Below are 11,971 nucleotides of genomic sequence, written 5' to 3' on the forward strand. Positions count from 1 at the left end.
TTGTATTCATGTTCCAGGTCCAAACCCATAGTGACCGTGAATGTTGAAGTGTCTTTTAACCCGACCAGAATCTCCACCAGTCACTCAGACTGCGTGACCCCTCTTCCTCATACCGCGACAGTCTGCTTCACCATGAACCCGCGCACTCAAGGACAAACAGGTTATTTTCCTGGACTTGTTTTGATTTGCATTGTAACGTAGTTTGCAGTTTACCTTCACCGCCATGAGTGTGTGATCGGAGCCTAATCTGAAGTAACTGTTCTTCCAGCTCGAGCGCAGGTTAATTACACGTTGACACTGGACGCAAGACGCAAAGCACCCAACTTCCGTGCTTACTTTCAGCTCAAACAACGACAGGACACAAACATGGTCACCCTGGACCAGAACAGGGCTTGCAACAAACACAACTTCTTCATTGAGGTGGGTGTGAGACCTGCGTTTGTATGTGCAAGTGTATTGCTGTGTGTCTATGTGCATCTGTGTGTGTGTGTGTGTGTGGTGGGGGTTTTTAGGTATAAAGATCAGAATGTGTACTCTCTCTCTAGGCTTGCCCGGAGGACTCTCTCAACTCAGTCCACAATGAAGTTTCGTTCAGTTTTGAAGGCTTGCCCTCCTCAGACTCTCTCTCTCCCAGCCTGCTCCAGGGTTCCACCACCACCTCCAATCACCCGGTCAGTTTCCCCCTGGTCTCTGAGCTGTTTAACCCTTATTTCAGGACAGTTCAACATCAATGAAACCATTTAACATATTTTCTCATCCTACAGCTGGACTTTGAGATCAACTGTGGATCTGATAACAACTGTATCGACAACCTCAAAGTGGATTTTAATTTTACTGGGTAAGATCACCGGATCATCAAGGAAACCAGCTGATTTAGGATGGCTCACAGGGTAGTGTGACCGTGCAACCGTGTGTGTGTGTCGGTCAGTTCCTCTGAGCTGAGGGTAGGAATCGACGACGTGCTGACTCTGACCGTGTCGATGGAGAGCAGGGATGAGAACTCCTACAACAGCCGGGTCGTCCTTCGCTACCCTGCCGGCCTCTCTTACAGACGCTTCACCCCCGTCCAGGCAAGGCTGCTCTCTGCTCCACAAACACATCCTGAAGAATGATCCATGTGTTACTGAACAGTGATGATAAGTGTCTCACATCCTGAAGAACGATCAATGAGTTACTGAATAGTGATGATAAGTGTCTCACATCCTGAAGAATGATCCATGTGTTACTGAACAGTGATAAGTGTCTCACATCCTGAAGAACGATCAATGCGTTACTGAATAGTGATGATAAGTGTCTCACATCCTGAAGAACGATCCATGCGTTACTGAACAGGGATGATAATGTGTCTGTGTGTCTGGCTGTGTGACAGGGGAGAGTCGAATGCAGCTCGTTAGATAGTGAATCTGAAGGAACGACAGGAAGAAGCGAATGCACCATCGACAAGCCCATCTTCAAGACCAACAGCAAGGTCGGTTCTTCACATCACTTTTGACATTTTCTGTATGATGAAACCTACACCGCTGTGTTCATTCATGACCAGCCACATCAACACCATAAACACTCTTACTGCTTTAGAACCGGCTTAAAGGTAAAACATGTACTTGAAAATGTTTTAATTCTGTCTCTGTGTCTGTCTAGGCTGTCTTCACCATCTCCTATGGAATAGATACAAACAGTCAGTTTGACCCCAGGGTGACCTTCAGTGCCAATGCCACAAGGTCTGATTGGCTGTCATAAGCTGCCATAAGCTGCCATAAGCTGTCACAAACTGTCACAAGCTGTCATAAACTGCCATATGTTCTGCAGTGTGTTATGATGTGTGTGGCTGTATCTCCACTAATGTCCTCATTCGAACCCCTCCAGTGGAAACGTTCATGCCCCAGGGAGTAACCTGTTCATACAGAGAGACATCGGGGTGCAGTACAGCATTTATGTGTTGCTTTCCAGGTGTGTGCTACTCCTTTATCAAACTGTAAATGTTCAAGTAGAGATATTTTTATATATGGTTGTATTTGATTTACTGGAATCTACATGTCGAGTTTTGTGATTTAAAGTTTTTGACGTTGTTCAATCAGAGTTGAGGATTCTACAAGCAACATAAACTTCACTGCTGAGAAAAACGATTTGCAGAAACCTGTGTTGCAGTCCTTCAAGGTGTGTGAGGAAGGTCTCCACCATCGCTTCACTGGTTTTGGAACATAATTCAGGAATGCTACAACTCCCTTTTCTCTTTCTCAGGTTTTAAACTTTGCTAGAGATTTCAACCTTACCGTGATAATCAAGGTGCCCATGCAGCTTGGTGAGACAGACATCTGGGTTGACTCCAGAGGGATGCAGGTGAGAGGAATGAATAATCACCAACATTTAAACCACAGGCATGGGTTTTTTTTCCAAGTTTTTTTTTTTACAGAAAATTATACATTTAATGGATCAATTTTCTTAATAAGGGGGGTGGGAGATTGGCATTTTCAAGAAGTGGGCGGCAAATGTACCAGTAGAGTGTAATGAAACCTACACACCTGGTTTAAACAAGTGTTGGAACATACAGTATGTATACAAGTGGGTTGTTGTTATGGAGCCTAGATGTCTGTTTATGAATCAACACGTCACATTGTTCCGCATAAACAAACTATTTCTGTCACAGATTCCAGGATGCAAAAGAGGAAAAGATGAAGAAGCAACTGTCAGAGACTTTGTGGACAAGTTGAAGAGAAAATCCCCTCTGGTAAGCAGCAGGAATCTGAGTCCTCTAGAAAGGACACACCTTGCATAGCTGTTGTGAACACGTTCCATCAATTTCAAATCAAACCACATTTTTACAAAACTGGTTTTGTAAAAAGTAATATCACAGAGGGCTTCACATATACACACTTTATAAAAAATCATAACATGTTTTTAGTATGTAATATCGACAGCAGAAATGGTGTGAGTGCCCATACAGACATGAAGCTGGTGTGTGTGCGTGTGCAGGACTGTGCGGTGGCCAGGTGTGGCGTGTTCACCTGCAGCGTGTTCGTGAGAAGAGACGACTCCCTCCTCTACAGCATCTCTGGAAACATCAGTTCAGGATGGATAGAACAGGTAACACAGCTTCAATCTCTTCAGGAATATATTGTCAGATATACCTGCTGGTTTCATAGATCATGTTACAGTAGCCTTTCTCAACCCTGGTCCTCAGGGACCCCTGTCCTGCATGTTCTATATGTTTCCCTGCTCCAGCACACCTGAGTGACCCCTGTCTTGCATGTTCTAGATGTTTCCCTGTTCCAGCACACCTGAGTGACCCCTGTCTTGCATGTTCTAGATGTTTCCTTGTCCCATCACACCTGAGTGACCCCTGTCCTGCACGTTCTAGATGTTTCCCTGTTCCAGCACACCTGAGGGACCCCTGTCCTGCATGTTCTAGATGTTTCCCTGCTCCAGCACACCTGAGTGAACGGGTCGTTATGAAGCTCAGCAGAAGAAGCCACGTAGTTGATTTGACCTCTGACCTGTGAGGTGTTTCTGTCGTTCAGATTGGCCTGACGTCTGGCCAGTTCTCTCTGACCAGCACAGCCACCCTGGACTACGACAGAGACCAGTACATCTACTACTCCCAGGACTCCAAGAACAACCCTCCCATCCAGAAGGTACGGTAGCCATCATCATCATCATCCCTTCCTTGTGTCCCTTAGCATGACACAGTGTGTGTGTGTATAGTGTGTGTGTGTGTGTGTGTTCTGACTCATGGTGGGACTGGTACATCATGGCTGGTATGTGGTCCAGGTTATCTGTCTGAAACACTGCTGATGTTTGAGTCCTTCCTGGTGTGCAGGTAGAAAAACTGCTGATGTTTGAGTCCTTCCTGGTGTGCAGGTAGAAACACTGCTGATGTTTGAGTCCTTCCTGGTGTGCAGGTAGAAACGTACGTGGAGGTGTTTCCTAAGGTGGACCTGACTAAGGAGATCGTGGGCGGCTCCCTGGGGGGGCTGGTGCTGCTGGCGTTGATCACGGCTGCTCTTTATAAGGTAATCATCATTATTATGCTTGGTCTTTATAAGGTCATCAGGATTATTATGCTTGGTCTTTATAAGGCCATCTTCATTGCTATGCGTAAAGGTATGGTTGGGTTACTCTTAAGCATTACACATTCAGCCTGTGTGTTTTACATTTTACAGGTAGTTGTACAAAACAGTGCAATACAATTATACTGAAAATACTGCTTTTAGAAGTTAAGGATTATATCAGGAGGATGATTATTCTCTCTCTGTCCCTCGCTTTTTCTCTATATCTCCATCTCTCTCTCTCTGTCCCTCCCTCTCTCTCCCTGTCCCTCCCTCTCTCTCCCTGTCCCTCCCTCTCTCTCCTTTGTGTCTCTCTCTCTCTCTCCCTCACCCTCTCCCCCAGGCTGGGTTTTTTAAGAGTCAGTACAAGCAGATGATGGAGAACTCGGGTGATCCTGAGGGAGCGGACCCTGAACATGAGAACACCGTGTTGGAGGAGAACATCTAGTGGTGCCTACTGCTGCTGTCGTGTCATCCAGGAGTGTGTTGAGACAAATGTTTTAACAAAGCAAATTTAGCGTTATTGATGTTCAAGTTGTTCTTATTTCGGAAACACAACTTTCTACTGCTCCTTTGCAACGCTTCCTCGCCCCTCTCACCCCTCACACCCCCCTCGCCCCTCACACCCCCCTCGCCCCTCACACCCACCACACCCCCCTCACCCCTCTCACCCCTTACACCCACCTCACCCCTCACACCCCCCTCACCCCTCACACCCGTCCCCCTTACTGGGCCTTCTTAGACTTTTGTAACACCATTTAGTTACATAACATTTTCTACATACCATAAATGTTGTTACTATACTTGTTGCTACATGAGTTAATGAAATCATCATTAGAAGTGTTTCTATGTAGATGCATGGTAGTTACTATAAGCCTGATGTAAAGTGTTGCTGAATATTTTATATTAAATGTCTGAAATGAAGAAATTGTATTCCTTTCATTGGAGTATCACAACTACTCACCCATGCTTTTCCTCTGTCTGACGGTGGTCCAACTGGAGGAGGGGGGAGACATGTAGGGAGAGAGAAGAGGGAGGGAGGGTAGGATGAGAGGGGGAGGTGAAGGAAGAGATACACGAGGGGGAAGATGAGAAGGAAAGGCGGATTGAGGGAGAAAGTTTAAACACACCAGTTAAAATACATGACTCTTCCCTGTATGTCTGCTTGGCAGCATGGAAACGTCAGCCATGTAAATAGTGTGGATGCAAATGAAGCAGGGATAAGAGAGATACATGATTTACATTCTTCGGGAAATAGAACAATCCATCTCTTTCTCCCTCTCTGTCTCCCTCTCCCTCTCTGTCTCTCTCTCGCTCCCTCTTTCTCTCTCCCTCTCTAGGCTGAACATAGTAACAGTAATTGAACAATGTCAACATCAAATATTCAATGTCAAAGTCTGCTGTGAACACCTCAACGCTCACGTCCCTCTCTCTCCTCAGGTAAGGTGCATTTACCTTCCCCTATTATCACCTGTGCATTCCTCACATATCTGCTCCTTTATCAGAGTAGAACACCTACATGTAGCATTTACAGAACAGGGAAGATTGTTTTTGTGGAATGAGAATTTTATAAATACATCCACACTTAAAATATTAATTCAATTCATCCTAAATTTGTATCAGTTGGGTGATACAGTATCAATCAAATACATGTTAATTTTGGGGGTGTTTTAAGTTCAAGTCTTTTATTGTCAGGTACACAGCCCAACACAGGGTCAGACTGGGCACTGAAATACTTAGGACAGGACAACACAAAGCAACCTGGCATAATATGACATATAAGTACTCAGATTGTTATGCCAGGTTGCTTTGCCTTGTCTTAATAATTCTGGATTTCCTTAATAATTTCATAGTGACGGGATAGAGAGACAGGAAATGTAGGGAGAGAGAGTTATATTATTATTGTTAAACTCCTTGTTACATGTAATGATTTACATGAGGGAGGGAGGGAGGGAGGGAGGGAGGGAGGGAGGAAGGGAGGGAGGGAGGGAGGGGGGAGGGAGGGAGGGAGGGAGGGAGGGAGGGAGGGAGGGAGGGAGGGAGGGAGGGAGGGAGGGAGGGAGGGAGGGAGGGAGGGAGGGAGGGAGGGAGGGAGAGAGAGAGATGTAGCAGAGGGCCTGGGCTGGATTCAAACCCGGCCTTAGCCTACTGGGGTATCCCACTATCCCAGGAAACTACAAAATACTAATGTGTTTATCTACCGGTATGTGTTTGTGTATGTGGGTATTTATGTGTGTGTGTATCTATGTGTGTGTGTGTAGATCAGAGCCATGCAGTGCAGAGTCTCATCTGTTGCCCTGCTCCTTGGTAAGAGTCTTTCAAGTCATCAGTCTAGTCAATACACTTCCTACAACCTTCCAGCCTCTCCAGCTCAGGACAAACTCAGTAATGAGATGATTATGTGTTTGCAGAGTTCTGGGTGCTCTCTGCCTGTGCACTCCATCAGTATCATCTGGTCACCAACAGCAGTCCAACTCAACTGAGTTGGCCTGCTGCCCAGAGCTACTGTAGAGAGCACTTTGTTGACCTGGCGACTGTAGACAGCATGGAGGACATGCAGAACATGTTGAACCAAACAGGTCTTGTCACTGGTTATGTTTGGACAGGACTGACTAGAAACAGGAGTGTCAGCAGCTGGAAGTGGTCTCTTTCAGGCAGTCAGTTCTACAGAAAAGGAGAGACGGAGTACAGGAACTGGGCCCAGCCAGAGCCAATCACAGGCCAGCCCTGCGCTGCACTGGTCAGCAATGAAACAGGAGTATGGAGAGACTATGCATGTACAAATACTTACTCTTTTGTCTGTTCTCATAGTGGTGAGTTAGTATTTTCTATTCCTAACAACACATCTTTCAGTTATTAGATGCATGTTTGCTTGCCATGGCCTTCTAGAGGAAATAACTGATGCAGAAAAACACTTTTGTTTTAAAGGCAGAGGGTTGATATTTTTTCATGAGGAAATATGTTGGTTACATAAAAGAAAAAATACATGACTAAATAATATTGATGATGGACACTCTTAGGTAATGATCCTGGCAAGCTGAAGTACATCCTGGTTCTAGAACCAAGAACATGGAGAGACGCGCAGATGTACTGCAGACAGAATTACACAGACCTGGCCAGCATCAGAAACCAGGCTGAAAACATCGAGATACAGCAACTTGTTCTGGGACAGAATTCCTCTGCCATCGTCTGGATCGGTCTGTTTAAAGACGACTGGAAGTGGTCTGACCAGTCTACCTCCTCCTTCAGATACTGGGGGATTGACCAACCATTGGACAGCAATACCTATGACTGTGCCGACACACATCCACATGATTCATGGCAGTGGTTTTCTCACGACAGTTGTTCTTCATCCAAATATGTTATTTGCCACAATGGTGAGTGAGACTTGGCAGCTGCCAGTGTGGTTTGAACGTGTCAGTGGTGTATTCTAGGTGATGAGCAGGCCTATACTAACAAGGGTTTCCTGTATGTCCTTTATTAAAGGTCCAATGACATGCTGTTTTTGGATGCTTTTATATTGGCCTTAGTGGTCCCCTAATACTGTATCTGAAGTCTCTTTCCCGAAATTCAGCCTTGGTGCTGAATTACAGCCACTACGAGCAGTCCCACAATGAGCTTTCCTTAGGACGTGCCGTTTCTGTGTCTGTAGCTTTAAATGCTATGAGGAAGAAAGAGGCGGGGCTAACTGCCATGCTTCGCTCGTTTGCAATCCATGATGTCTCTCCAGGAAACACCAATATGCGCTTGCACGGTCGTACCTCATTTTTCATTCTCTGGGCAGGCAAAGCAGAGAAAGGGGATGTAACTTTTCAAATTCCAGATCGGACAATTTGAGCTTTCACTTTCTCAAAGGCGGAGCAGGATACCCAGGGCTTGGGCACCTATCGCAATTTCTAACCACTGCAGGACCATAGGCAGGCTAGGGGAACTCATATTAATGTTAAAAATGAATAAATATAAAAGCTAAAATACTCATAAAGTGACATTTTGAGGTTTTTCATGGGAGCTTTAAATAGAGGACACATGTGATACATGGCGGGGGACTTGGCAGAGTGACAGTATGCCCTCTACTTCATACTAGACCACACCACTGAAATGGGGGTTTCACTACAGCATGAAAGCTTGCAGGGTGTTTGTAGGAGATCACATGTAGTTAATAAACCTGCTCACCAGATGGATGGAATAAGACTCAATTAATACTCAACTGCAAACTAAATTATTTGGTGGTGAATTACCCATAAAAAAAAGAAAACATTCTGTTTGAGCATAAAAGCATTAAGGAGCTGTGTCACTACTGTAAAATGAATCGTGTCAACAGTGCGTTAGATGTCAGTGTATTTAACTTTATAATCCTGCATGATGTACTAATAATAATACAACTGTGTTATAACGGCTACTTCCTCATTCTCACCACAGGGAGCACTAAGACTCCTGCGAAGGTGAAGTTGGTGGGGAGACTGGAACTGGTTCCTAATTTACCGTTTGACTTAAAGGATCCTGCCATGTTGGACTCCATCTTGCAGCAAGTGAGTGTCTCCCTGTGTGAGGGAAGGCAGTCCTCTGACTGTACATGATGTGTAGTCAAAGTCTCAGTCATTACAGACAACCAGCAGTTACACCCTAGAACCATGTAAGGATTGTTATTGCAGTAAGAATACCCTTTACAGATGTAGCTGACAGTGACAGGTTGGTGAAACACACATACTGATCCAAGACTAGTTCAGTGTTCTACAATACACCCCATAATGTGGTGTAACCATGACAGTGTGACTGTGCCCCCAGATTAAGGCAGCTGGGAGGATCCCAGAGCACAGCACGCTGAGATGGAAGAAGCAGAAGGATGGGAAGGTTTTCCACAAGAAGGAGGAGGAGGAGGAGGGAGGAAGAGGAGACACGTGTCATTAACAAGTCACAGCTACTAAATGTTGTTAACTGTCTCTTGTATCTGACAGTACTGATGATGTCAATGACATTTCTATAACTAGCAGATGACGTCCTTATCACTTCATACAGTTTATTTCTTCTTATTAATCAAGTGGTGGGGTAACATCAAATGAAATAAAGCCTACTGATCTTGTGGCCTTGTCTCATCATATAAGTATAACAGATACAGCTACATATACCTTGAAATCAATCATAATCATAGATGTTCTTTATCTGTGAGTAAAATGTCTAAGATTGTGCTACAAAAAGGTTTGAGTATATTATCATTTAAATTGGGATTGCTTACTATATTAGTTAGAGATTTTGCTTCAATTTCATGTGTAATTATATCCCCTTTGTTTTCTCAACAAACAACAAACTTAAGTTATACTTGCATAGAGAGCTTAAAGTAGATGTAGATAACTTACTGGTTCTCATTTCTGAATGTACGGATGATGGGTGCAGAAGTGAAGCAGCTCAGGTTGTGCTGAACTCACTGCCCAGCCTCCCACTTACTGAATCCAGGGTTGAGCAGGTGGAAGGGGAGGTTCTAGACCACACGTGTCAAACTCAACATGTGGCACGCCACATCATTTTATGTGGGAGCTTAAATGATGTATTGAAATAAGTCTCGAAATGCATTGACCATAAACTACATAATCTCTCACAATGCATTTCGATTGTGTTACGGCAAAATGACGGCATCCCGCCTCTAATCACTGTATATGCACATCAGTGTTTAACGCAAAGTTCGAAGTTTACCTGTGGCTGAAGGAGAGAATGGTTTGAACCCAAGTTGGTATCGCTCTCGAACTGGGTTAGAGTAGCCTTTGGAGCCATAAATGATAAAGACATCACCTTCACCAGACAAAGTTTTACCAATTGGAAAACGGCAATGTTTGTTAAAAAGCTCAAAAAGCTATTTCGCGCTGAAATGAAGGCCAAAAAATTGATACGGACTGTGGAAGTCCGTATGTAGCATCACATCGAACCCAGAATACGTCCTAGGTTTGGGCTAATCCCCCAATGTTTACAATGTCTGGCTCCGCGCCTGATTAACACTCGGATCGATAAGCAGTGTCATCAATCGTATCAATATAAAACATAATCGTGATACCCCCCAGAAATGTTCAATGCACCCCCAGTCAAAGCTGTATCCGGCCTGGATGCAAGGCAATTTCAAGAAAGATGGGAAAAACGAATACATGTTTGAGCTTCAAGGAGGAAAAAAGAGTCAAATCTCCGTTGGCCTTTTGACAAAAAACACGGAGATAAATATGCCAAATTTACCCTTCAAGAACAACAGTAGATTGTCCAAGCATAAAATGGCAGACTGCAATCGCAGCAGAATATGTTCAGAAAAGCTACAGCTAGATACTATGTTTTTACATCGTAAACATCGTTACATTGTAGTTACAACTGGCACTTCGAGGGCAACCATAATGCTGAGGCAGGGCCAACTGTCACGCATTGGCTGCGAGACACACGCATTTCAACCAGCGCTCTCACACCACACCAGTGGCGGTCCTAGCACATTGTGCGCCCAGGGTGAGTTGATCACTTGAATTTTGGTTGGCCCCACCAAATCTCACACGGGGCTGACACAAAAAGTTGTCAGCCCCGTGATGTGGCCCTCGGTGAAAATGAGTTTGACACCCCTGTTCTACACCATTTCATTAGGGGGGCCAAGCTGGGGCCAGTTGTACTGTTAAAGGGGCCTCTTACAATCAACATTAGTGTTGTCATATAGTTTTCTTCACTGCACTGCAGGTATAAACAGGTAAATTAGTTTTTAGGTTTCTATGATTGTGTTTAAAATGTAAAATGTTGTGTGTTCTTAAACAATTGGGAAAACTTTAAGAACTGTTGCCTTTTATACAAGTTTTTGGCACATTATTGTATTCTGTATTATGACTGCTATGAGGCGACATGTGCCGTTAAAACAGCTGCATAGGACCGTACATGAAGAGAGATTAGCTACTGGTTCTAAAGTAATAGCCTTTATGCACCCAACAGTGATATGTATTCCTGGGCAAATACGTATCACAATTTCAGGAATCCGTTATTCATTAATTTAGATTTATTTTTTTTAAACTTTTTTTTGACATGCAGTGAAAGAAGAACAGAGGAGTAAAGCAGAGCAGAGTACAGTAGAGTTTAGTAGAGTTCTCATCAATGATACAAACTTCTGTATTTTTTTGCAACCCTACCTTTTTTTATAAACTTGTTTTCAAAGGTTTATTCCAAACTTTTTTTCAAATAGATTTTTCCAACCTTTAAAAACTTGTTTTCACCCACATAGTGAAAGGAAAGGAGAACAGAGTACAGAGTAGAGTAAAGCAGAGCACAATAGAGTTTCAATGATGCAACCCTAACTTTCTTTCAGAGTACAATGGTACTTAGGAATGGTTTGCTGAACTCACCCCACCATATTTAGTTTGTTCCCAAGAAATGTGCTGCCTTATGAATACAGCCTTATGAATACAGCCTTATGAATACAGCCTTATGAATACAGCGTTAGCGTAAATCCATGAGGCCTTTGATTTACTGACAAGCAGCCAAGATCATTCGTCTGGTAAGATGAGTCCACTTGACCACTACATTCACAATGAACTCATTTAGCGACATACTGTATGTTCATGTGGAAAGGACAGTAGAAGACAGTTCTGTGTTCTGCACAGTTCTACAGGACTTCAGAGGTCAAGGAACAGTCTGTATTTACCAGACACGGTGCAACAGTTAAGCACAAGTGTCTCAATCCACACTAGAAACTAAACTTGCAACACTATCGGACGATAGCAGAAGTATAGACAAATACGGGAAATTGTATCACATCTTTTTTCCATCCCAATTCAATGTTTCCTTCCTTTCCAACATAGAACATGCAACTTCAGTAAAGCAATTCTGTATCACCAAATATACTAATATTCGAAAGTATTATTTTATAGTACTATTATATAAAGGGCCTGATAAACAACATGTTTCATAGATGAGACACCTCA

At 43.8% G+C, this 11,971-nt stretch overlaps 2 protein-coding genes across 7 annotated transcripts in view; both read left to right on the forward strand.

Moving 5' to 3' along the window:
* Window positions 1-5,136, forward strand: part of LOC124488169 (integrin alpha-D-like) — a 23,287-nt gene extending 18,151 nt beyond the window's left edge. For all 5 annotated transcript variants that reach the window (XM_047050708.1, XM_047050710.1, XM_047050711.1 and 2 more), the window contains 15 exons: window positions 18-160; window positions 269-420; window positions 546-671; window positions 765-838; window positions 929-1,070; window positions 1,370-1,468; window positions 1,639-1,718; window positions 1,864-1,947; window positions 2,076-2,154; window positions 2,239-2,337; window positions 2,645-2,725; window positions 2,971-3,081; window positions 3,516-3,629; window positions 3,897-4,007; window positions 4,387-5,136. In XM_047050708.1, the coding sequence (XP_046906664.1) occupies window positions 18-160; window positions 269-420; window positions 546-671; window positions 765-838; window positions 929-1,070; window positions 1,370-1,468; window positions 1,639-1,718; window positions 1,864-1,947; window positions 2,076-2,154; window positions 2,239-2,337; window positions 2,645-2,725; window positions 2,971-3,081; window positions 3,516-3,629; window positions 3,897-4,007; window positions 4,387-4,491 (1,600 nt within the window). In that variant the 3' untranslated portion in view covers window positions 4,492-5,136. The remainder of the gene's footprint in view (window positions 1-17; window positions 161-268; window positions 421-545; window positions 672-764; window positions 839-928; window positions 1,071-1,369; window positions 1,469-1,638; window positions 1,719-1,863; window positions 1,948-2,075; window positions 2,155-2,238; window positions 2,338-2,644; window positions 2,726-2,970; window positions 3,082-3,515; window positions 3,630-3,896; window positions 4,008-4,386) is intronic.
* A 170-nt stretch (window positions 5,137-5,306) lies between these two features.
* On the forward strand, window positions 5,307-9,125 carry LOC124488175 (C-type mannose receptor 2-like). 2 transcript variants are annotated; one of them, XM_047050721.1, is made up of 6 exons: window positions 5,307-5,483; window positions 6,305-6,350; window positions 6,455-6,856; window positions 7,064-7,420; window positions 8,463-8,572; window positions 8,829-9,125. In XM_047050721.1, the coding sequence occupies exons 2-6, from the start codon at window positions 6,314-6,316 to the stop codon at window positions 8,949-8,951; spliced, it is 1,029 nt and encodes a 342-aa protein (XP_046906677.1). In that variant the 5' UTR covers window positions 5,307-5,483; window positions 6,305-6,313; the 3' UTR covers window positions 8,952-9,125. The 2 variants fall into 2 exon arrangements, with proteins under 2 accessions (XP_046906677.1, XP_046906676.1); XM_047050720.1 differs by having other exon boundaries at window positions 5,317-5,483; window positions 6,310-6,350.
* Window positions 9,126-11,971: the final 2,846 nt, after the last annotated feature.

The sequence above is a fragment of the Hypomesus transpacificus genome, unplaced genomic scaffold (assembly GCF_021917145.1).
Source record: "Hypomesus transpacificus isolate Combined female unplaced genomic scaffold, fHypTra1 scaffold_127, whole genome shotgun sequence".
Taxonomy (NCBI): domain Eukaryota; kingdom Metazoa; phylum Chordata; class Actinopteri; order Osmeriformes; family Osmeridae; genus Hypomesus; species Hypomesus transpacificus.